The 26,660-nt window shown below is 49.3% G+C and overlaps 1 protein-coding gene and 1 non-coding gene across 3 annotated transcripts in view; both read right to left on the reverse strand.

Moving 5' to 3' along the window:
- Positions 1-26,660, reverse strand: part of LOC139052226 (uncharacterized) — a 723,436-nt gene that overhangs the window by 546,387 nt on the left and 150,389 nt on the right. For both annotated transcript variants that reach the window (XR_011509795.1, XM_070529323.1), the window contains exon 2: positions 18,145-18,501. Coding sequence is in view for 1 of the 2 variants with exons in the window: in XM_070529323.1 (XP_070385424.1) it covers positions 18,145-18,501 (357 nt within the window). In the remaining variant the exon portion in view is untranslated. The remainder of the gene's footprint in view (positions 1-18,144; positions 18,502-26,660) is intronic.
- TRNAT-CGU (transfer RNA threonine (anticodon CGU)) lies at positions 25,696-25,768 on the reverse strand. Its single transcript has one exon. It is a non-coding gene; the product is annotated as a tRNA-Thr (tRNA).

A 26,660-nucleotide genomic window follows, 5' to 3' on the forward strand; every position in this document is an offset into this window, starting at 1 on the left:
GGTAGAGCATCGCACGCGAAATGCGAAGGTTGTGGGATCGTTGCCCACCTGCAGCAAGTTGTTTTTTCATCCATGTTCATTTCCATTAGTTTATCGTTTCTTTATTTCATTTTTAAGCACAAGTAATTTCCCCTATGTTATGCTTGGTGTCAGTGTTTGTTCGCTTCTTGTGATATGCTCATCCTACTGTAACATAACGAAACATCATGATGGTACTGATTCATATTGCCATGTAGTCTTTAGTCAGAGGTAAACCACGTTAACTAGAGACATAAGTGATATGAGAACAAATTATATATAAATCTGATATGAGAACAAATTATATATAAATCTACTATTGAACCGTAAAAATAAATCATGATCGCGGCGCGTCCAGTTTTAAGAATCATGAATACGGTCGACTGTATGTACTCGTGCCTCTTCTGACTGCAAGCAATAGTTCGTGCCTTGACACCACTATCTTCTACAAACTGGGCTGGACATGTACTGCACACATCTACAGCCAAGCGCCTCTACAACATGACCTGTATAATGGACTAATTCTCTCCCAGTTTTGTTGTGAGCAGTGCAATGAACGATCTTTAAAGCAAATCGTTAAGGAGGCCCTAACATTTCGTTACAACGGCATTTGGCTGTATAATATGCGATAACCCATATGCACCGCCTGTTCCTTGTGCTGGCAGCACGATGCACAGGTCTTGTTTTGCTCTAGCAGCATAAAATTCTGCCATGGCCTACTACCGTATTTACTTGCATATTGATCGCACACGCGTTATGATCGCGCCCCTGAATTTTGTCGCCAAAATTAGATTTTCTTTCTTTCCCGTGTGTGGGGATGCGAAACTCTCATGCGTCCCCTGGTATGTTGTTTTTCCACATAGCTCCAGTCTCTTGCAATCCGGCTTCGCCGCGTGGCCTGCGTGATGCACGCGGCAGTCCGTCTGGTTGAGGCGCAGTACGAGGGATGGCGCGAGTGTTGCGCTGCTAGCGCCGCCTACCGGCGGGGTTCGTTGGGCGCAGAAAGGACAAGGCGCTTTACTCTTTGACTACGGGTCGATAAGTGGCGCGGACGTCCGCCGATCCATGCTTCGGTAAGACAGTCTCACGAGGCCTCCTTGGAATGCGCCACCGTTCGCGTGACGGTGGCTGTAGTGTGTGAACTTTTCAACATGCTAAGCCTTTTCGCAAATGATTTTTTAATGACATTCGTCGGTACGAGAGCCACGTGGTCTGCATCCTGGGAGAGCGAGGCTTAGCGCCCGCGGAGCATTGGCCAGCCTGAAGCGAGTGAGTACGGAAGCCTCGTGGGTGGTCCGACTTTTTTATGTAAATAGCTTCATCTATCTCTTTGATGAAGTCGCGGCTCTGGGAGCCGGGTGACCACGGGCCACGGGTGCCGCTACGGGCCGACTGGTATTGCGGCCTGGCACCGGCGCTCCGACACCGTCTGGGGTAGGACCATTTAACACAGCTGACGTCTCCTCGCGGCTGCCTGTCTTGCAGCTCATTTTGGGTGTTTTTGGATGCCGGTTCTGAGGGTAGCGACGCTTTAGGCCTAAGGCGTTACGAAGCTGCCTGTCACACGTGGAGGGACACAACCTGATGTACCGTGGCGCTGAGGTGTTGCACCGTGCTTCCCTCATTCTAGTTAGCCTCGCACGAATTGAGATTACTCTTTCAACACAAGTAAGCTAACTTCGTTCACGTGAACTTAGCATCTGAGTAGCCGCCCGATCTTTTGCAAGCCAAATTGAACATCGGACCACATGGGCGATGCGCATGCAGAATTCCTCTCCCATGCGCTACTTTAGTGTTTGCCGAGTGCGTTGAGTGTACACAGCGTGAGCAGAGTCACCCCTGGTTTGCTGTCACATGCACATCGTCTGTGCTGCTGCCCCGAACTACGATTGAGTCACCCCAGGCGATGGTGATGCTGTGGCCAGTCCGGCGCGGCGACTTCGGCGGCCGCCTGTATCCAGCTCGCAACCCTCTGCGGCGGAGGAAAGAGCCGGCAGTCACCGACAGCTACTGCGGCTCTCGCCAGCAGGGTGCGTGTCGGCGTGAGCGACGCTTGCTCGTGCCGACTACTGTGTCACCGTTTCTGGAGTCCTGGCCCAAAATCGTGCCGTCGAGTCTGCAAAGCTGCTGCTGTGCCCAGCGGACGCCAGCGGTGTACCCAGGGACAATGTCAGCTCGCATGCTATGGAAAGCGTGCGGACATATTTCCTCGGCGCAGCCACTGTTGCATGTACTACCTTGTTCGCGAAGCATGCGTTGATGGTAAACTGTGTGACATGCTTCGCCGGAATATGTAGCGATTTAAGGTTGGGGGGATGTGTGACTCACGCGTCCCCTGATATGATATTTTCCCGCATAGCTCCAGCCATCTCCAGCACTCCGGCTTCGCCGCGTGGCCTGCGTAATGCCCGCCCTGCGGCAGTCGGTCTGGTTGAGGCGCAGTCCGAGAGATGGCGTGAGTGTTGCACTGCTAACGCCGCCTACCGGCAGGGTTAGTTGGGCGCAGAAAGGACAAAGCGCTTCATCCTTGGCTGCGGGTCGGCGAGCGCCGCGGACGTCCCACGCGTGCATCGATCCATGCTTCTGCGAGACAGTCTCGTGTGGCCTCCTTTGAACGTGCCACCGTTCGCGTGACCGTACACGCCAACGACCAGGCGTTGGGATCCAGCATGGGGCGAACACATTCGCTCGCTATCCGGTTGCGGTGGGTCGGACTTCCTACACTTATCGCACACCCATCGGCATGTTTTGGGGATAGCAACTCCGCTAGCAGGCATTGAGCTATGAAAGGTGCAATAAATTCCCTCGATGATGAAAAACTTTATTTATCCCTCTTTAAAGGGAAGGGGGCAATGGAATAGAGGGTGGGGGAGGAACTACTTCAAGTAGGCCTCCTTTATCCTCTCAGCCCACTCCATGATGGCCTCCTGAAGATCGGGCCTGGAGCTGCGCACGGCAGCCTCCCACTGCTCCTCACTAGATATTAGTTGCTTGAGGAAAGAGGGAAGGAGGTGCTTAGGGCAGCCCCACATGATGTGGTTTAAGTCTGCTTTGGGAGAGACACAGAATTTACAAGAGGGAGAAAGGTAAATGGCGGGATGAATGCGGTGGAGGAGGTAAGGGGACGGAAAGGTGCGAGTCTGCAGCTGTCGCCACAGCACTTCACACCTACGCGGGGATTTGCCCATGACTGGCGGAAAGGTTAAGCGTTCTAATCGGTAGTCTGTGCAGATGTCGTGGTAAGTAATAAGTCGATCCCGCGCTGTAAACGGCGCCTCCTCCGTGGCGAGGTCCGACACATCTGATGCCTGAGCCCGGACAGTAAATCCTCGGGCACTGGCATGAGCCGCCTCGTTTCCGGCAAGGCCCGCATGCGCGGGAGTCCAGATTAATGCCACAGTTTGATTAGAAAGGATGGACCAAGAGGAGAGAAAGGGCTGGCTTATAGACCCTACCCGCTCCGAAGTTATGTATGGCTGCTTTGGAGTCGCTAACGATAACTAATGAATTTGTAATTGTGAGGGCCAGGGCTATGGCCGCTTCCTCCGCCTCCTCCGAGGAAGAGCCAGGAAAGGAGGCGGCCGCAGCGACCTGGCCCTGAGAGTTAATGACTGATATTGCGTAATGATTTCTGTTCCCATATTCGGCGGCATCAACATAGAGCACGCCTTTAAAGGTGGAGAATTGTTTTTGGAGAGCCTTTGCTCGCTGCCTCCTGCGCTGTTTGTGATGCACAGGGTGCATGTTTTTAGGAAGTGGGGGGATGCAGAGGTTCTCGTGTATGTGATGTGGAATGGTGTATTTAGTCTTGATGATGGGTGCCGGAGTGATAGAAAGAGTTTGTAGAATGTGTCGACCTGTTGCGGTGTTAGAAAGTCTGCTATATTGGGATGTGAGGTGGGCTTCTGTGAGTTCAGTAAGTGTGTTGAAAGTTCCGGTAAGCATTAGCCTATCAGTGGAGGTACGTATGGGGACTCCCAGAGCGATTTTATATATTTTGCGTAAAAGAGTGTCGATCTTATCTGATTCTGATTTAAGGAAATGTAGATATGGTGTTGCGAATGTAATCTTACTGATAACGAAGGCCTGAATCAAGCGGAGCAGTTCGGCCTCCTTTAGTCCGCCATGTTTATTGGAGACTCGCCCTAGAAGGCGCAGGGTGTGATCGACTGTGGTGTGGAGTGCATGTAGGGTATATCTGTTGAGCCGGTTGCTTTGAATGTGTAAACCGAGCACCCGGAGCCTGTCGACTCTAGTAACAGGGATGTGGTTTAGGATTACCTCTATACTAGACATGTGTTTTCCGGCCCCTCGGTGGGATGGTAGAAGAAGCAGCTCGGATTCTTGAGGGGAGCATGTGAGATTCATAGCCCCGGCATGAGCCACGACGGCGTCTGCTGCGGCCTGTAGAGTGTCTTGAATCTCTCCATCAGAACCGCCAGTCGTCCAAAGAGTGATGTCATCGGCGTAGAGTGAAAACTTGAGATCGGGAATAGACCGCATTGCTTGCGCCATCGGCATCATGGAAAGATTAAAAAGAAAAGGGGACAGCACAGAGCCTTGGGGCGTGCCGTAGCTACCTAAAGCGTATGAAAGGGATTGCTCTGTGCCTATGTGTATCGTTGCGGTACGGTTGGATAAGAAGGTACATATGTAGTCATATGTCTTTCCGCCAAACCCAATGAGATTAAGCTCTCGGAGGATGGCGGAATGTGAAACGTTATTGAAAGCTCCGTGGAGGTCCAGACTGAGAATTGCTTGCGTATCTAGACTGCTATTAGGTGTAATGATGTCATGCTTCATTCGAAGCATGATATCTTGGCATGAGAGAGATTTTCGAAAACCTACCATTTCTGATGGATAAAGATTGTTGTCCTCCATGTATTTACTGAGTCGGTAGAGGATAACGTGTTCGAGTGTTTTACCTAGACAAGAGGTTAGTGATATAGGCCTGAGATTAGAAATGTTGAGTGGTTTGTTTGGCTTTGGGATAAAAATTACCCTGGCATCTTTCCACGAACTAGGGAGGGTGCCTGTGTCAAAGCAGTGATTGAATTACGCCGTGATGGCTGTTACAGAGTTGTCGTCTAGATTGCGGAGTATTTTATTGTTAATAAGGTCGGGGCCTGGTGCTGACATTGACATTGGCTGGCCTGGTGCTGACAGCTGAGAGCATTGAATTATTCAAAAACGACATAATGAATCAAAGCTGGTCCACTGTTAAGGATAAGAAAACTGCAAATGACGCTTATGATGATTTCATTAAAATTTTTACTCGTATTTACGCGAAACATTTTCCTTTCAAAACTTTCAAACCTGTAAAAAAGTCTAAAAAACCTTGGGTTACCCGTGAGCATCTGAAAATGATAAAAAGTAAAAATATCTGTTATCATTCATTCTTGCGCACACGCTCTATGGAAGTGTTGAAAGAATTTAAAAAACTTCGAAATCGACTAAATGCAGAACTTAGACGTGCTAAAGAAGCCTATTATCGTCGTATTTTTGAAAATGCTAGTCGACAACGAAGTAACGCCACTTGGAAGCTCATCAATAATATACTTGGCCGTGAAAATAAACATGCTCTGCCTTAATCCTTAACACTTGGCGGTCGTGATTTAACTGGCACAGCACTCGCAAATCACTTCAATGACCACTTCCTAAACGCAGTAACTCCATGTAATGAACATATGCAATTGGCTACAGGACGCGGTAATATGAAGCAGAGCATCTTTCTTGATCCAACAGATAAAAATGAAGTGTGTCAGACTTTTATGGGCTTAAATAATACTAAATCACTCGATGCCGATAATTTGCAGATCTCTCCTATAAAACACGTTATACATTTCATCACAGAAGTTCTTGCACATATCTTTAACTTAATTATTGAATCTGGAGTTTTTCCAGTAGCTATGAAAAGAGCCAGAGTATCAGTCATTTTTAAGGGAGGCGATCGTAACGTAGAAAGTAATTACAGGCCTATTTCTGTCCTTCCTGTCTTCTCTAAGTGCCTAGAAAAAATTATCTTTGTTCGAATTACGCGGTTCTTCAATAAATTTAATGTCCTTACAGACGCACAATTTGGCTTTCGAAGCGGCAGGTCTACTGAAACTGCATTGCTGACACTGAAAGAAGCTATAGTTCATCGCATTGAAAAAAACGAATTCACACTCGGTATTTTTTTAGATTTCAGCAAAGCTTTTGATTCCCTTGACCACAGCATTCTTTTGCACAAACTATAATCAAATGGCATTCGTGGTAGTTGCTTATCTTTACTAGAATCCTATCTTCAAAACAGATTACAGAGTGTACACATTAATAAATGTAGCTCGTCATTCTTACCTATCACTTGCGGTGTACCGCAAGGGAGTATTCTGGGCCCCCTGATGTTCAATGTTTATATCAACGATATCGTGAGCACGGACACAACAGTTAAGTACGTAATATACGCAGATGATTCAACGATACTTATCTCTGACATTAACCTGCCTCATCTAATATCCAGAGCTAACGACGTACTTTCGGAGATTTCCTCGTGGTCAAAAATCAATAGACTAAAGATTAATCCAAATAAAACTAAAGCTGTAATATTCCACGCTAAAAATAAAATAGTACCTACTCACCAGCCGTTAATTCTTGATTCACAGCAAATAGATATTGTTGATACGCATAAAATACTTGGGGTATACTTTTCATCAAACTTAAGTTGGGATGCTCACGGTAATTACCTATGTAGGAAAATCTCATCTGTAACCGGAGTCGTCTCTCGCTGCCGTAGTCTGCTGCCACTCAAGGCCAAACTTCAAATATATCACGCATTATTTAACTCACATCTAAATTATTGTACGTTGATTTGGGGCACAACAACAAAAAGAAACATAAATAAAATACTTGTTCTACAAAAAAGGATAATTCGCTACGTTGGAAACATTGAACGTCTGGGAAACACACGCAAATCATTTGAAAGGTTCAGTATCGTTCGGGTTGACAATATTTACTCATACCGCTTGTTGAACACACTCTACTTTTCAAACAGAGAACTGTCGGACTTTATTACAGCCTTATCATGTCTAGAGCGTCGTGTTATTACAGTACCTACAAGAAACACCCATATATGGTTTATACCGCGATTTCGTACAACTTATAAATATCAAACTTTGGCATACAACGTCCCAACAACACTAAACACGTATGAAAACACAACCAGTTGCAGTAAAAAACAGTTACGTTCTTTCTTTTGTTCTATTGTTTGCTAGTAAAAGACTCAGTATCTCAAAATATCTACTATATATAACATATATGCTGCTTGCAAAACGGTTATTAAAAACATTAATTTTTGCAGCATTTTTAGAGTGTTTGTGTGAGTGTAAATATGCGGTACTATATGTCGAAATTTGCATATGCATTTTCATGTGCATCGTATTTCAAATGTATTTGTGTGATTTATGAATGTTATATTATGCATTGTGATCTGCATCTTTTTTCATTTTTTGTAACAGTGTATCTTAGTACTTTTCCTCTGCACTTTGTATAGCCGCTGCCATGTAACGGTTACCTGGGCCCCGTCAAGCCGTTTTTACGGCTTTTAGCCCAGCGGACCTTCCAGCATATTGTCTGGTAAATAAACTTGAATTTGAATTGTGCGCAGGGTGGCGAGGGCATGGCAAACCTCTGCTTCCGTGATATCGGCGCTAAGTAGCTCGTTGGGCTCGCCAGTATATTTTGGCATGTCATACTTCTGAGCGGGAGGCAGATGTTTATGGCGGAGGTCGTCGAAGAATCCGTTGAGATTATTTTTGTGTGCATGTAGCAGTTTGTTTATGCTTTGGTTGTGGTGTGTGCGCGATGTGGTAGGGTCTAATAAGTGTCGCAAGAGTTGCCATGTGCGCTTGTTATCGAGGTTGTCATGCATGCTTTCACATACCTGGCCCCACTGCTGGCAGGCCAGTTGCGTGGCGTAGTCCTGGATCTGGAGGTCTAATTTGGCAATTCGGAGTCTTAGTTTTCGGTTGAACCGTTGCCTCTTCCACCGTTTAAGAACATACTTTTTGGTTTCCCACATGTGTATAAGCTTGGAATCAACCGTAGTGAGAGCGGTTTCGGGGGGCAGAGTGGTAGTGTGCGTCTGGGCGTCTGAGTGTAGTTGCTGAACGCATTCTGAAATGTCTTGAATGTTTGTGGGAGCTGATATCTGGCGGGCCTCTCGAAAATTGTCCCAATTGGTAAGGCTGAGGCGTTTGAGTGCAAAGGGTTTGTGTTTCAATTGTAGTGTGATGGCATCGATAGGTGGCGCCACTCTGGTTATCTGGCTGCATATCATGCTCCGTTTTCACCCGTCCTTGGCCCGGTCCAGGGCCTTGCCCGCCCCTGCGTCTACTCTTCATCTTTTCACGAAGACTTCCGCCACAAGTGGACACCATACGACTCCCGGTCCGACGCCAGGCTGGCCCTCCAGGCCCCTCCAAATCTACGAAGCGGCGCGGCGCCGCGCTAGCCCTAACTCGCCGCGCCTGCACCTCTGACATGCAGCGTCTCACGAAGACCCGCCAGCCGACAGCCACCAATGCCCCGCTGGCCTCCTCTTCTACCGCCGCCGGTGCCACTGAGCCTACTCTGTCAACGCTGAATGTTACCAGCGACGTGCCTAATTCTAAGCCGGCAGCCCTGCCTCAACCGGCTGCGTTCCTGCACTCCGCACACGCCACCGTGCATATTCCGGCCACGTTCAACGCTGTGAGCAACGCTGAGAGCTCTGACTCGACCGCCGCGTCGCAGTCGGCGTTCGTCGCCTCAATGCCTCCTACGACCAAGTTCCACGCTGTCAGCGACGCCAAGAGTCTCGGACCACTAAACGTGTCGCAGCCTGCAGCGTTCACCGTCGCCGCCACGGATGCCGCCGCGTCTATTCCGGCCACATTGGCGCCTGTTGTAAAGTGCTGCAATCAGACATCAGAATCGCAGCTGAACGCGCTTGTTGCAGCCGCTCCCACCGGATCCACGACTTCTGCCGTGCTGGACAGTGCAAACTCTACGCCCACCAACGTCATTCCCAATGTTTCGAGATGTGTTTCTGTCGCCCCTACCTCCTTGACCCCTGTGTATCCGGCTGACGACTCGTCGGCGGAGATGGATTTCACGTCGTCCCCAGACAACGACCATAATACGCCATCATTAGAAAGCGGCTGGAGCACCGTCAGTACCAGCCGCAAACCTGCCTCCGCCGCCCGCCCTCGCACCGAGCTCATCTCAGTTGGGATCCAACTTCCGCCCGGTACCCTCACTCCCAAGCTGCCTCTTTACGACTTGCTTGCCGCCATCGTCTCCGCCGCACATCTCTCCTCCAAAACCAGCGCAGAGATCACCCTTCAGGCCAAGCCAGCTCAGAGCCTTGTATTTCTGAAAACACACTCCCCTCTCACCGCCCAACTCCTACTTTCTCTCACGCATCTTCAGCTCCACGGTAAGCCAATCACCGTCAAAACATATGCCCCCAATCCTCCCATTTCCTGCCTCGGCGTCATTCATAACGTTGGTGGTCACTTTACTCCTATTCAGCTCATGCATGACCTTGAATCATACACGACTGATATTCTCGCTGCTCGTATGATGGGCAGCACAGAATCAGTGCTCATAACCTTCGCTGGCACCGTCATACCCCACTTCGTATATTTTAAACGCGTCGCTTTCCGATGCCGCCCTCATAAGTCTAAGCCCCCCACATGCACCCGTTGTCTTGCTCTGGGACACCGTGCTCACCAATGCCCTCAGCACGACGTTCCGGCCAAGTGCCGCCGCTGTGCTGCACCCCTACCCGCAGATCCTACCGCTCACGCGTGTGCCCAACCATGGTGCATTCATTGCCAGGTAAACACACATCCCTCTCTCGACCCCACCTGCCCCTTCCTCCTCGCTAAACAACGCGAGTGTGCCAGAGCCGCGTTTCTCCGTCGCACAGCTTTGCGCAGGGCCACGAAGCCCACCCCTTCTTCCGCCTCCTTCGCTAATCATGCATCTCCGTCAAGTCAGGCTCCATCACCTCCAGGCTCCTACGCCGCTATAGTCAAAGGGCCCTCGGTGCAAGCATCCCTTTCTTCCTCTACTATACCCTCGCCATCCCTGACTGACGAGAACCGCTCCTTAGATCTCCGGCTCACAATGCTTGAGCGTCACCAGCGCGAACAGCGCATCTCCCAAGATTTACAACAGCAAATCCACGCATTGACACAAACCCTAAAGACAACAACCTCCTCTCTTACATCCCAGCTTACCAAGCTAAATGAGCACCTTGCCACGCTCATCACCCCGTCCCCTAACGCCCAGGTCGCCCCATTGGCTGACCTGGTAGAAACCACCACCACTGCACACCACACTCGCTTGCTTCAGCTCGAAACTTCGATTGTCCAGATCCTCACCACCCTCCAAACCCAATCCAAGCAATTGGAATCATTCGCTTCTATGCTGGGCTCCCTCCAGGAGTCACTGCCCCCGTCCAAAAAGAAGGAACGTGTCCCCGCAAACTCTTCTACCCCTAATCTATCGTAAACATGGCGCCTGGAGAGGACCTCGAGATTGTGCAGTGGAACTGTCGAAACCTTCGCCACAATAAGACCCCCCTCCACCAGTATCTCCTCACCCGCCCTTCCCTGCCCCATTTTCTCCTTATCCAGGAGACTCGGACGGCCCGCACCGTCCCAGGTTACCGCGCCTACCATGCCACGACGGGCACGCCGCTTGCGTCCATTTATGTACGCAGCGACGTCCTCGTCGAGCCACTTGATATCCCCTCCAGCCTCCGTAAATATTTAGTTGGTGTTGTGTATTACCGACCTTCATCGCGCATCTCACTCGCCTTTATGTCTTTCTATAATCCCCCTGCCACATCCTCTTTGTTCACTGCCTTGGGCAAGTTCCTTCATTCTATTCCCGCCACCACCCATCTCCTCCTTGGGGGCGATTTTAACGCCCCTCACACGCTCTGGGGCTACCCCCAGACCCTCAAGCCCGGCCGCCTTCTCCACTGTCTTGCCCAGGAACGCCACCTCACCCTTCTTAATACCCCTGGCTCCCCTACTCGAGCGGGCACTGTCTCACAGCGCTCCACGACACCCGACCTCTCTTTCTCTCGGGGCTCCCTTTCCTTTCACTGGCAGGTCACAGCTGAAACACTCCTCAGCGACCATTTCCTCATTCATATTACCGCTTCACTTTCCCACATCCCTCGATCGCACTCAACCACTCACACTGACTGGCACGCATTTCGCACTAATCTCCTTTCCGCCTCCTTTGAATCTTACGATGACTGGACGTCGCGCATCTCCGCTGCGCTTTCGACCAGTAGCCGTCGCGTTCGCTCACGGCATCCTATCCCAGACCCGGATCCTCACTTTCTCCGTTTATGGCGTCGGATGAAACGTCTCCAACGTTCTTTGCGCTCCCAACCCAAGAATGCCCAACTCTCCTCTCGGATTGCTGCTCTGCGGGCCGAGATAGTCGCCCATGGCACGTCCCTCGAGCATTCTCGTTGGAGTGCGCTTTGTGACGGCCTCGATTCTGCATTACACTCGCGATCCACGTGGTCCCTTTTTAAATCTTTCTTAGGTACGAAGCCTGCACTTGCTCCCACTCTAGCAAAAGCCCTCACTCAGGGGACTCCCTCCGAGGTCTTTGACAAGCTCACTTCTTTGTATCTCCCACCCCCTCTCACACCTTCCTACCCAGCCTACTCTGGCGATCCTAACCCAGACCTCGACCGCCCTTTCACTCTCCGGGAGCTCGAAGCTGCCCTGGCTGCTAATGCTTCTCGCTCGGCTCCCGGTGAGGATACCATCACATACACTACACTCCGCAACCTCCCCGACCACTCCAAGGAATTCCTCCTTCAGACTTTCAACAATGCCTGGGACAGCGGCTGCTTGCCGAGCGCTTGGACATCCTCTCTTATTTCTATGATTCCGAAGCCGGGCAAACCTCCCTCCCTTTCTAACCTTCGCCCTATCTCCTTGACGTCGTGTGTTGGCAAGACCCTTGAGCGAATGGCTTTGACTCGCCTCTCTGATCTTATTGAAGCGAAAAATTTCTTCCCCCACTCTCTTATCGGCTTTCGACGGCGCGTCTGTGCACAGGACATGTTCCTGATCCTCCAGCACACCTTTCTCTCACCCAATCCCAGCCAGATCCACGCTCTTGTGACTGTTGATGTCCGCAAGGCCTTCGATGGTGTGTGCCACGACCATATCCTGTCTCAGATCTCCTCCCTAGACTGCGGACACCGCATGTACTCTTATCTCCGCTCCTTTCTCTCTAACCGAGTGGCTCGTTTCCGAGTGGACACACATCTGTCCGATCCCCACCCGCTCACCCGTGGCACTCCTCAAGGTGCTGTTCTCTCTCCTATCCTTTTTAATCTTGCTATGACCCCTCTCGCCTCCCAACTAGCCCAGATTCCTGACCTCCACCACATCTTTTATGCCGACGACATCACCCTCTGGTGTTCGTCTGGTTCTCCCGGTCACGTACAGGACACCCTGCAACGTGGCCTCGATCTCATCAACTCCTTTCTCCCCACTGCTGGCTTGTCACCTGCTCCGGAGAAATCCGAGCTTCTCCTTCTTAACTACTCCTCATACCAGCGCTCCCACAACGCCCTAATCTCCCTACATCTTTCCGGCTCTCCCATTCCTGTTGTCCCCCAATGCAAAGTTCTTGGCTTCCCGTTACATGCAGCCAAGAATGTGCAAGCCCTACACCACGCGGTCAGGACTTGTCACTCGGTAACTCACCTCCTGCGGCGCGTGGTCACTCGGCGCTCGGGCCTCCACGAGGCTCATGCGTGCCGAGTTGCCCATGCGCTCGCCCTCAACAAGTTCCTGTACTTTGTGCCTTACGTTTCCTTCACCCACACTCAGCTTAACACCCTCGAAACCGCCCTTGTTGGCCTCTACAAGGCAGCTCTCAACCTCCCTATCACCACCTCCACTGCTAAGCTCTTTGCCACAGGCCTCTTCCACCCTCTTCGTTCTCTTCTCTCTCTCCACCGTGACTCCCAGCTTGCCCGGCTTTCTCTTACCCGTCAGGGTCAGTGGTTACTGGCCCAGGCGGGTATCTCTCCCATTCCCGTTTCCTCCTTTACCTCTCCAAAATCCACCCCGGCGCCCAATCTTCGCATTCTCCCCCTCCCGTCTAATATGTCCCCTGTCCTGCATGCCGGCCGTCGTCACGCGGCCGCGCAGCATCATTCCCCCCTCTTTACTACCCAGGGAGTAGCCTACACGGATGCCTCTTTCATAGCCCCTCGAGGTTCCTGTGGCTACGCTATCTACCATCCCCACCTCCCAGCACCTGAAACTCACACGAGTGGGCCGTACCTACACCCTCCGGATGCACTCTCTCTCGAGGTCCTTGCCATTGTACATGCCCTACAATCATTTCCCTCCCTGCCCTCGCTCCCAGAGTACACGATATACACCGACTCCCAAGCCGCCATTCGCCACATACAGAACCGCACCCTACCCCATTCACTCCAACAAGAGGTCGAACGAGCGGTCTCCGCACTGCAACCTTCCACCGTTTTCCTCCGCTGGGTCCCTGGGCATTCGGGGATTGACGGCAATGAGCTGGCCCATCAGCTCGCCCGTGATGTTTTTAACCGGGCACCGTTGATCCCCTGGTCGGGGCCCTCGCAGGATTCTGGGGGACTCTCCCTGCGCCGCACTATCAAGGAAGTTTACCTCCAGCTCCGTCTCGACAAGCGCCTCTACCCTCCCCCTCATCCATCACTCACTGTGCCGGAGGCTCGCCTTCTGCGGCACATCCAAATGAATGCACTGGTTACCCCTTCCCGCCTCTTTCTCTATCGCTATCGCTCCGACCCCTCCTGTCCCAACTGCCCGTCTACTTATGCAGACCTATCCCATTGCCTATTCTACTGTCCGACTGCTCAGCAATCAAGTTCCTACCCTCCCCCTTCGCTTTCCATCACCACCTGGCTCGACTGGCTTGGCGCTGAAGGTGAAGAAGAACAGCGTCGACTGGCCGCCCAGGCGGTCGATATGCTCGGCCTGTAATTTTTGGCTGAATAAAAGTCTTATACTACTACTAGTGTGATGGTAATGATGTAATGGTCGCTACCGAGGTTAACTTGTGAGTTGTGCCATGTGACGTGTTGGATTCTGTGTGTAAGCGTAAGATCGGGGGAGGTGTCCTTAGCTACGCTATTGCCTAGCCTGGTTGGTGCATCGATGTCGTTATGTAATGTGAGTCTGTGGTCTTGTATGTGGATCCATAGGGCTCTGCCCTTAGGAGTAGAAACGGAGTGACCCCAGAAATGGTTGGGTGCGTGGAAATCTCCAAGGATTAGCAGGGGTGGCAGCGGCAATAGCTTGAGCGAAAAGGGAGTCAAAGCGGTGATGTTTGTCTTGTGGACGACTATAGATATTGAGAATGTAAAGGCCAGATGCATTATTTTTGCGAGAAATAATTTCTAGAAAATCGTGCTCTATATCGACGCTGTCGAATTGGGAGTGATTGGCAGTGAGGTGCTTTTGCATAAGAATTGCCGTATCGGGCCGGGAGACCTTATTGTTCTGATAAACATTATAACCTGGAAAGCTGATTAGTCCGTGAGTTTCCTGAAGCGCAATGACAGCTGGGAGATAAGAAGAGGAGGCTAGAAACTGCTGGAGGTGTGCTTTCTTTTTTCGAAACCCGCTACAGTTCCACTGCCACACTTCAAACTCGGAGCGGGTCGGGTTATTGGCCATTGTTAAGCGGAGCTAGTGGGGAGGCGGATCGAGCAGGTGCAGCTATGTTAGGTTGATTCGCGGTGACTCCGGCTATCCAACTTGTAGTTTGTTGGATGTGTGCTTGTACGAATTCAATAAATTTGTCGATCTTTTCATTCCTGGATGTGTAATCTGTATTGATTTTTTCAATTGCAGTGAGTATATTATGAAATTTAGTTTCCAGAGCGGTTAGCCTGTCGTTATAATTTAAGATCGTCTCGTCCAGGGTGTCCTCTGATCGCGGAGTGCTCGGAGTTTTACGTTTGCTCGGGGGAGGGTGAAGCGGTTCCCGTTCAGTGGAGGGGCTAGTGTCCATGGGGCGGTGTGAAGAGGTTTCAGGTAGGGCTGATGGATGATGAGTCGAAAGGGTCGTGTTAGAGAGAGGGGCTTCCGAGGTTGAAGTAGAGGGGTGATGAGATTGGAGTTCTAATTTAAGTTTTTGAATTTCGGCTTTTAGAATTCTATTTTCTTCAAGGAGGGATTCATTATTAGCAGTCTGGTTTGAGGAGCAGCTGTAAGGAGCTACCTTAGCCCAGCTTACCTGGGGTGGGTTGCGCGAGCAGTTGGTGAGAGTAGGGCTTGATGATAGAGCTGGCCAGGTGACATCTTGGGTTGCGTAGCCAGGCCCGCGGTCCTTGCTTTTGCTGCGACTTCTTCGCCGGCTTGAGTCACGAGTGCGGTCGAGACTGGGACTTCGGTTGGTGGGTGAAGTGTCTTGTTTATGCCTGGGACGTGTAGGGCGTGGTTTGAACCTTTGTTTGCACAGTGAGGAGCCGGTTTGATGGTTGCCGTTGCACACAACACATATCGGGTCACATTCGTGGTCCATGGGTGCGTCTTTCATTCCACACTTGGGGCAGAGTGTGTCGGTGGCACTAGTGCAGACGTCCTGGCAATGACCAATCCCGCGGCATCGGTTGCAGGCTTCTACCTTCTGCCTGAAGGGGCGGCATCGAAGTGAACAGCCGTCGTAGTTGACGTAGAAAGGGATGATTTTGCCTTGGAATATGACCATAATGGTTTCAGAATTGCCCAGGCGTCATGCACCCCCAATAATCAATGTTGGGTTGCATCTGCGGAGGGTTGAGGCGATGTCATCTTCTGAGTAATCTGGGGGCAAGTGAATGCATCCTCTGCAGGTATCGATGGGATCGGCCACATGGGTGGCGACTTCGTAAGGGTTACCATTGAATTGCAGACTCTGGATGTTGTGGTAGAGATCTGCACGTCCCAAGTCTGGCGTGCTGATTAGAACGGTATTGTTGATGGTGTTGACACGAATTTGGTCAGAACTGATGCGGTTGGTGATGGGGAGCCCCGCAGCCTTGAAGATGACTTGTCTGAGGATGCATGCATGGATTCCAGCGTAGTTGAGGCCCCCACGAACTCTTACGATGATTTTATAATCGCTGCGCGGCTGCGGCGGGGGCTTCGGTTCTGCTCTTGATTGAGTCCTATGAGCCACTGCGGGGTATGCTGGTGGCGAAGGATGCTGACGCTGTTTCGAGAGGTTATCGTGGATCTCGCGCCAAGTGCGCGCGCCATCGTGCTCCGTTCCTGCGCCCATGCTAGGCGGAGCTAGGCCCAGCAGCGAGACGGTCAGCCGAGAGCCCTAAAAAGGGCTGCGCCTCGCGTAAGGGACGTCGGAGTTGCTAAAGGAACTGTCAAGAAGTGCCGATAACACTCACATAGGTCCAGGCAGGAAATCAGGCTCTTGAAGCGATTGGGTAGGCACAAAAAGAAAAAATGCAGGAGCCGAGGCAAGAGCATAGGCGAGAACCACACACACGTGTAATGATCGCACCCCAAACTTGCGGCAGCGATATGGTGTGCGCCAAGTCTAGCTAATGATGATCGCGCTTACCATTTGTCGAATGCTATGCAAACGACTCTTCAAGACATACCAAGCGGTCTGCGCACACCGAACATTCTTAAGCAGATGGCCCATTTTATTCCTTTCATCACTTTCCACACTTCCATGAAGAAAAAAAGCTGCAACCAAACTTGCCTTGGCTTTATTATTTGTAGGCTTTATAATGGGTGTGGTCAACAACAACAAAAAAGGTGCGTTTCAATTCTTCTCGTCCGCACTCGTGGGCACGCAGCAAATCGTGAGCGGCCACGATGGTAGCCACGTTTACACTGACACGTTAAAAGTGTACCCTATTCATACGCCGACGCTTGTAACACAGCTAAGATATTCGCCCACCCATAGCGGAAGTGTGCCGTATTAAGACAATATTGAAGACAAATGCTCCAGTTTCCACAGCGTGCCCGTCATGGGTTTCTGTAATTGGCAGCTGAGCGCGCCCATCTCTGTTTTTGTCCCCTCAAAGTGGTCATGGCTACGTTACTGCTGCAAATTTGCAGATAGAAATGTATTCATTACCATCGCATTCATTACTGACACGGAAGAATCTGTTTCAATACGCATAATGTACTCACGAGAAGAAAAAATCGCATTCGGCTTGCTCCGCCGGCTGCCATTTTTGTTTTGGTGCCCCGCACTGTTGTCATCCCGCAGCAAACGCAGGATGAAAAAAAAGAGTTATCGCGGGAAATTTAACCCGCATAATAATTGCACCACTGAATTTGCGTCAATTTTTTAAACAAAAACGTGAATCATTGTTCAAGTAAATAAGGTAGTTCGATAGGTTGTGTGCAGCAGCTCAACGCCCCCCGTCTAAGGAAGGTGCTGACTTGGGTCAAACTTTAAGGACGGTCAACATAAGCTCGAAGTCTAAACCAAGATGTATACTGGGCCCCAACAAGCTTGGCACATGTTGGCAGCTCGTGTTGCAACAATTTGTGCAACGCTTTGCATTTTGTAATGTCAACTGCGATTGAGTGATAAATTTTTCACTAAATTCAGATTGCAAGTTTTCACAGGTAGCACATTTAAGTCTGTCTTTTAAACGATTATGAACAAGGTACTACTATACTTATGCAGAACACCTTAGTCTAGCCACAACGATCATAAATCCAAGACAAAAGTTACTTAAAATGTGCAAAACCAACATGTAGCTAACACTTAAATTTGACCGCCATGTGTGAATGTATGGTGCCTTCCAAAGTGTTTGCATCAGTAACGCATGATTACAGAAGCAATGTGGGGTGAGGTCGTATACATTGTTGGCATTTTTCCAATGTGAATGTTGGCCGAGATGATGTACATTGTCAAGCACAGCCGTAGTGTGATCTAGCTCCATCTACACAAACACCATATCTTTCAAGTCATTACTGGGCTACCAACGTGCCTTGCTTCTTGTTACAAAGCCTTGCGATATCACAACACAGCGATTACCGCCCCAGAGATAAGCCATCTCTCAGAGTCACACCCTCCACTCACCTTGTCACTGTCTATGAGCTCGCCAATGAACGAGGCAGCGTGGTGCACTTGGTCAGGCGTGCCAGTGAGCAGGCAGACGCGGTCGGGGGCATTGTCGTCTTGTGGCTGCTGAAACTGGACACGGGCCCCAGTCCGCTGCTGGATGCGTTTGATCATGTCCCCTTGCTTGCTAATCAGCACGCCTACTGCCTGCTTGGGCACCAGAACTATCTGGGAAGCACCGCCAGGGCCTCCTCCACCAGGACCGCCTCCAGGGGGCCCACCATATTCATTGCCGCCGCCGCCTCCTCCACCGCCGCCGCCGCCACCACCACCGGGTCCACCAGGGCCTCCCCCACCATTGTCACGGCGCACATTCTGAGGAACCACCAGAATGAAATAGCCACCAAATTTAAAATCCTCCTGTGCACTTATTATGCTGGCTCCTGCCCATTCTGAAGTATGTGCAATAAAAAGATTCAGCCCCAATCAAACTGGCAGAAAATATTGTATCTCGAATGAAATATTTGCCCTGAAAGTAGAGGACATTGCACTTTAATATTCAGGGAGACATGGCAATTCTCAATCACTATTCTCAGATCTTTATGTTCAGAAATAAGAAAAATCTTGATTATGTAGCGTTGTTGAAAACTGCACCAGGAAGTGCAGTTTCACAGCAGACAACTTGTCCAATGATGCAGGATTGCCACCTTAGTACAGCTGTAAACAGTAGATTGATCCTTCAGATAGCTGCAGTGCCATATTTCTTCATGCAAAGAAAGGCAAGCAAAAGAAATGCTACACAAGCCTCAACATTGGTTACTGCAGTGATGTGGGGCACAAGGAATGCTTTTACTAGTTGACACAGACAGATGTCCCCATTGAAACGCCTGTTTCAAACCTTTTTGGGCCCTTACAGGTCCTTAGGGTCCTTACAAAACATTACTCAAAATCAAAAGACGGATGCAGAAAACCAAAATTCAAGAAGGGTAAACAAACCTTAAGGGGGGACGTGGCTTTCGCATTGCGTAAAATTGCCAAAAAATCTGTTTGTTTCTTTACCCCTTTTTCTCGCAAAAAATTGCCGAAAAATCAGTTTCAGTTTCTATAACCCTTTTTCTATCTGATACCCAAATATCATCACTGTAAACCAATTAGACGTGCTCTAAAAAATTCGTTTTATCCGTTAGGTTGGCGAAAAATGTCGCGGAAATCTAGGAAGAATAGCGTTTTTCAAGCCACAATATCTCCATAGCGGCGCGATGTCTAGCCACAGATACAAGGTGCCAGCGCGCTATGTGCTTAGTCGCGCATTTCGAGGTTCCGACGCACAAAGTACCTAGCTGCGCGCGCAGTCCAAGGTGCCGGCGTGCGAAATTCCTAGCCGCGGGCTCGAAGAGTCGACACTCGATGCACTTTTGCATTCGCGCAGTCGAAGGTGGCGATACACAAAATGCTTAGGTGAGGGTGCCAGAAGTCCGTGCGCGATGTGCATGATCGCCGAGTCTGAGACTCCCTATGCACGAAATGTTTAGCCACGTGCCCGTGGATTACGTGAGTGATGTACTTTGTCAGGAATTCCGAAACACTGAGCATTGAAAGGCTTAACCGCATGTCCAAGGATTCCGCACGTGAATCTTGGTCGCAAAATCTGCGTCGCCTAGGGATCGGCCATGCTACTGCAATGTCCGCGTAGTGCCCGTTTTGATACGTCAAGATTACGGCGAGTGGAGGCGTCCAGACTCGCGAGGTGCAAAGAGCCGAGCAGACAAGGACCAATGGCGAACCGCGCTAGAGTCGCGTGGCGGGCGCGGCCAATCGCAGACTCCGGCACGACCTTCAATCATTTGCTTTGTGTGCGCTTGTTTCTGTATGGAGGAGATAGCTGAAGTGGCAAATTCGAAGACGGGGAAATGCGGTTTCCAACGAGACCAAGATGGCGGTGGTCGGTCGTGCCATTCTGGAGATATTGTGGCTTTAAAAACACTGTTCTTTCTTGATTGCCGCAAGATTTTTCGCTATCTTGGGTGATAAAATGAATTTTTTAGAGCTCATCCAAGTGCTTTACAGTGATGATATTAGGGTATCAGATAGAAAAAGGGTTATAGTAACTGAAAATGCTATTTTCAAAAAATCGATTTTTTGGCAATTTTTCGCAATGCGGAAGCTGCGTCCCCCCTTTCTTAACTGTAAACAACTGGAAAATTGTGAAATCTCCGTCTTGGAGACAATTTAGCAGCTGCAGAGCAGGACACATGCTTCAAACTCTACAGGTGGTTTTGGAAAGTTTACTTTCCCTTTGTAATGATTTCAATCGCCTTCTAGCATGATGGTTAGCGGAGTCCAGCCTCAGTCAGATACTGTGTTAAAGTCACATGGCTGAAAGTTACTTTGCGCCAGGCATTACCAGAGCCCAAGGCTCGAAAATCGAGCCATATTGGCTGTAATGTGAATGAATTAGAAATGCAACAAAATGGCAACCTGGCTTCCCGAAAATAAAACCAAGGATACAATTTCCAAGGTCCAATTTGGGGTCGCTGTCTGGGTGGACGTTACTTGTACCGTATTTATACGAATCTAGACCAGCCCCAATTCTAAACGGACCCCCGAATGTCCGAAGCCAGAAAAAAAAACTTGGCCTCAAGTGTAAGCTGTTCAAAAGAGTGTGGGCAGCATTTACAAAATGATAACAGCATTTGTTCAATATGAACATGCCGAGCTCACTCTACATCGTTACTGCTCCTAGCTTCATCCCTATATCCCAGAACCACGTGTAAGCTTCCAGGTGCGCGCAAGCTCCCATCTGCACGCCCATGCATGCGCAGACAGTGCGGCATCACACTTGTTGAAATGCGGCACAATCTCAGTGAACAGCACACCTATTGTGCGCCTACTTTCATCGTTGTCATCTCATTACGGCACAGGCAAAAGCATCTCCCATTGCCCCTTCGAATGACGGACATTTTTCTCATCGATGCTAAAGTCCCGCCACGCTTACTATGCCTCTGCGGCCAACACAATTTTTCATTTGAATGCAGCACTATAGTGGCATTACCTGTTTGGTGCTATTACGATAATGCCACGCCGTACTCCAATACCATATAACAATGTACCAGCTCCTATACGACACAGTGACATCACTCGTGCACTTTGGTGGGCTACTGGCCCGGCTGGTAGCGGCTGCGATACTGACTTTTCTACATAGCGCTAGCTATGCACCAGATTTATCATTTTCAGTTACAAACTGGCGCGTTTTTCAAAATCCTCGAATCTAAACCGACCCTAGAGTTTTGTTATGTGATCATTATAAAAACTATTCAAATTTGAAAAGCCTAGATTCTAATAACTACGGTAATTTCACCCCAGAGCAGATTGCCAGCACCTAGGCACATTACGAATGCATGGCAGCATACATTTCCTACCATGAAAAGAAACAAGCTTCAAGTAAGGCAGCCTTCACACACTTTAGTATCAATCTCCACAAATAAAAACAAAGAAATCTCGGGTATCATTTAAAAATAGCTCAGTAGTTCATACCACATTGCTCGCCCACATCAGTAGCAGAAACTATGTACAAATTATATTTGAACCTATCGCATCTCTCGTAATAAAAATTCCACCTACCATATTTACTCACATAATGAAGCACCCCCCATTTTTCCAATTAAATAGGATTTTTTTTCTTTTCCCACCATAATGATCGCACCCCGAACTTGCTGCCGTAAATAGACGCATTATGCAGCTGGATCCAAGATAATTTGCCATGCTGCAGTGACAGATCGGACACACTGGCATAGCTACATCTGGACCACCATTAAAAAAAGCTACGATACACACCGTTCTAGCTACGAAACCAAATTTGCCACTTGGTCTAAAATATAGACGTTGCATAAAGTAGTATGTAAAACATAAGATGTTTATTTACACCTCTAAACAGCATATATGACGTGTTAAGCGTGCTGAAACAGTCGGAAATCCGCACTTGTTTTCGTAGGAGTTAGCGATTCACAACTGCGCTGTCCAGCTGCTGTGCGAACACTAGTGGCAATAATAAAACGTAAATGAAATCAATGAGCGACTCGATAGACGACAGTGCATATGCGTGAGCGCCGGAGCCGGTGTCAAGGACAGGTCATTGCCAATCTTGTCGCCCCTGTTGCACAACGCTGCCTTCTGAGGCGGCATTGATTGCCTCAATCTCTTCGCCTAGCTAGGCAGCATAATCGGCATTCAAAAACGTCGAAGCACCATCTGTTTCGTCGTTCCTCGGTAATGTCACTGGCTGGCCCCTGATTGTGGCAGTCATGATCGTAGCGCTTCTGTGTGAACTCACCCTTTGGGCCTTGCAAAATTTGCAGCTTTGTTTCAAGCAATACACAATCGCACTTTGTTAGCAGCGCCTTCTATCAACAGGGCTGTCCACTGCTGCTTTCGTGGCGGGCGAATGCGACGGCGGCGCTCCGTGATGACGACGCCGGAGCAGTGTACGGTGTTCCTTGAGACGTTGGATTTCCTTTTCAAGGTTGGCCAGGCGAGCGTCGATCTCGAACTCTTAGGGTGCCAAAGGAAGCGGCGTGTCGTCTATCGATTGTGATGCCCGTTGCGGTCGTGAAGTGGACGACCTAACAGCTGCGCTAAAGGTACGAGTAGCAGCATCACTTGTCGCTGTACTTGCTTTTGTCACCTGGCAAGCGTCCTCTTCCAGCGAGGCCAGAACGGCATAACGGTTGTACACAGGGGCTTGTTTCATTGATGAATCTCGAGAGGTCGTTGCTGGCTGTCGAGAATAGCGTTGTCGAGCCTTCTTAGTGGCCTTCAACTTCGTAGGACACGTCGTGGAAGTGATGTCATAATCGTTTGTTTGGCATAGGCCGCATCTAAACGATGCCGACGGTTCAGACTCCATGGTGTCGTCCTTAGGTTGGTAGGGGCAGGATACTTTCATGTGTCCCTGTCTAAAGCAAGAGTAGCAGTACACAACGGAAGGCTTGAACGGACGCGGGCGCAGTACGCAGCCGTAATACAGGATATGTTCACGTTGGGAATTAGGACCTTGAAGCGTGATTAGGCACGTACGACCGCTGCCTAGGTAGCGAGCAGCCACGACGTTGTGTGTGGGACACGATAGTTCCTGCAGGAGCCTCTCGGTTTCTTCGTCAAGGTCAACGCCATTAAACACGTAGCGTCTTAAATCGGTACCACTGGCGAGGTACGCCTGGACTGGAAGGACACACTCTTCCGAGACTTGTATTTGTTGCAGTTCTTCGAGTTTATAAACTAGTGCCATAGCAGACACCCATACTGAGACCGTATTAGTGGGTTTGTGTAGAGCAAAGCCTTGAAATCGAGCAGTCTCGAGGCAGGCGTCCAGGTCCGCTTGAATTATAGGGTTGTGCAGAGTGGACATGTCATATCTAGCACGAGGCTTGATAACCACTTTCTACCACGATGTCGTTGGCGACTCCGCAGACGTGCGTGTCGGTCGTGCGGGCAGGCCTTGTGATGAGCGAGGTCTTTTCGGGGCTGCTGGAGCTACATTTTCATCCAATGGAAGGCCAGTAGCTTCCTTCGTTCTCTTGGCTGAGGTGTGCGCCACGACAGCAGGGCTGTTCTGCTCCATGTTGGTGGTATCCATGCTCAGGGTACCGCCTTCGCACGTTGCACTTGTCCCCACGAAGGAGACGCTCCTGATTTGGATGGCAGTTGCATCGGTAACGTTCCGCTCTTTCGACGCAGCGGACAGCAGCTTGGATGCTCCGCGCCGACGCGGCCAGTGCCGTGGGGGCACTCACACTAGCGAAGCCGCGCAAGAACTCGAGTGGGACGACACAGCAGGAGGGTGTAGATGACGACGGACCTTGTAGATAGGCGCCAGTAGTAATTACAAACCGCCAAAGCAGTCCATAAACAACAAAGTTCCAGTAGCGGGCAAAAGAAACCAGCAAACGGGGCGAAAATTCGGAGCTACGGAAAAACACGTCCGAGCGGAAGGAGCCCTGCAAACGCCTCAGCGTCATATTTCATGTGCGTAAAAAAAGAAAGTACGCCATGTTTTACCTTAATAGTGAGCTGCCAGTAAGCGGATTGTTTGTGCACATGTTCAGCAGACAGTGTTGGCAGATCTCATTTCGTGGCGCTCGATCTGGTCGCAAGGAATGCTGCGCCGCATGTGTAATAAAATTCTCGTGACACGCTTTACGTATATATCTTGAAGTTATATTACCATAAGGAATTTTCAAACAGAGACGTATAGTTGAATAAATGCTAGCGTACTCGGATGAAAGGCCGTGTTTGCGGGGCATGCATCAGCAGTGTATGCGCTGCCGTTTTCGCATAGTTACAAAGTAGCAGTGTTTTTAATGTTCCTGGCAACCAATCTAAATAATTTTCAGAAGTTACCGCAAGAAAAACACCACACTTGAATAAATACCTAGCTTCACCCAATATAAATATATGCAACCACGAAAGCTTTTGGAGCATGAAACATCCTATAAGCTCAGTCACTCGCAGCTTCGCAAATTAGCCGAAAAAATTAAAGAACAATAAATTAGTCGCTCGGGGAAGCACCTTTACATGTTTCAAACTGAAGGCATTACGTTTGACGATAGTTGGAAGATTTCTGTTTTTTTTATTTCTAGTTTATAGACAGTTTAGCAGCAGCAGTTATCTTTCGGGCTATTTGAAAAGCGTTAAGCGCCTTTCGATGTTTCGGCATTATGCAGTATACGTGCTGTTAATCACTAGGCAGCTGCTGGCGCAGATCCGCATTGTGGCAATCACGCATGGTATGAAGCCCTTGTCTTGCATAATGAGTGTTCCGGTTTTCATTAATGTTGCATTTTGTGCCGTCGTCTTGGACAGGCTGTATACTAGATGCGCTGTACAAAAGAATAGCCAGATTATCCATTTGGTGGTCTTTCCTTAGTAGATAACGCACAAATTATTGAAATCATTTCGTGTACATTGCACTTGTTCTACCCTTATCAACGCACCTAAGAGATCGTAACATGCTTTAGCTGATCAGTAACCTCATCAATAGGCCCCCATTCATGTGCATTCTACTGAAAGTGTGGCAAATGTATTCATCTCGAAGTATGAGAAAAGAGACATTGCAGACTGTTCTAAGCGGAAATAAATGGCAATTCTTAACGTGATTGTTCAAAACTGCAGTCTCCATTCTGAGCATGTTCGGTCGGCACGGGCATATTGCATTAACACCTGAAGAATGTGCGCAGTCCAGCCAGGTATCTTTGGTTCAGCAATTATTAAAATAGGAAACGTTTGGAATTCTCGCATTTCTTTTATTTTGATAAGCCTACTGTGTGTCACATGAACCTGTCTTGAAACGAAACGTGCCATCGCTGACACCGGCGACCATTAGGGTTGCCTAACTGCTCATCGTACTAAACGAGAAAAAAAGAGGGTTAACCGAGGAGCCCGATTTTTTTATTAATCATATCGCAAGAAGCGAACAAACACTGATACCAAGGATAACATAGGGGAAATTGTGCTTAATAAATGTAATAAAGTAATGGCAAATTAACGGAAATGAACATGGATGAAAAAATAACTTGCCGCAGGTGGGGAACGATCCCACAACCTTCGCATTACGCGTGCGAAGCTCTACCAATTGAGCTACGGTGGCACCGTTTCCCCATCCACTTTCTTGGGTATTCACGTCTCCTAGTAGAACCCTGGGAGTGTTAGCCAGCGCCACCACTTACAGACTTTGGCGGTGGATGTGGAACATCCTTTCTGCCACAGGTGTCACGAGAACGTGATCTTCTCACGTTCTCGTAAAAAGCAGGCGTCACGAACCGCAGGCGTCACGAGAATGAATCCGGCAACATTCATGCCTTCATGTAGCATGTGTGGGTTTATTGACCGCTTGCCTTCCCCCAAAAAAGATCACGTTCTCGTGACGCCTGCGGCAGATAGCATGTTCCACATCCACCACCATGGTATGTGAGTGGTGGCGCTGGCTAACACTGCCAGAGTTCTACTAGGAAACATGAATACCCGAAAAAGTGGATAGGGAAACGGTGCCGTGGTAGCTCAATTGGTAGAGCATCGCACGCGAAATGCGGAGGTTGTGGGATCGTTGCCCACCTGCAGCAAGTTGTTTTTTCATCCATGTTCATTTCCATTAGTTTATCGTTTCTTTATTTCATTTTTAAGCACAAGTAATTTCCCCTATGTTATGCTTGGTGTCAGTGTTTGTTCGCTTCTTGTGATATGCTCATCCTACTGTAACATAACGAAACATCATGATGGTACTGATTCATATTGCCATGTAGTCTTTAGTCAGAGGTAAACCAAGTTAACTAGAGACATAAGTGATATGAGTGCAAATTATATATAAATCTACTATTGAACCGTAAAAATAAATCATGATCGCGGCGCGTCCAGTTCTAAGAATCATGAATACGGTCGACTGTATGTACTCGTGCTTCTTCTGACTGCAAGCAATAGTTCGTGCCTTGACACCACTATCTTCTACAAACTGGGCTGGACATGTACTGCACACATCTACAGTC

Source organism: Dermacentor albipictus, unplaced genomic scaffold (genome assembly GCF_038994185.2).
Source record: "Dermacentor albipictus isolate Rhodes 1998 colony unplaced genomic scaffold, USDA_Dalb.pri_finalv2 scaffold_20, whole genome shotgun sequence".
NCBI classification, from domain to species: Eukaryota; Metazoa; Arthropoda; class Arachnida; order Ixodida; family Ixodidae; genus Dermacentor; species Dermacentor albipictus.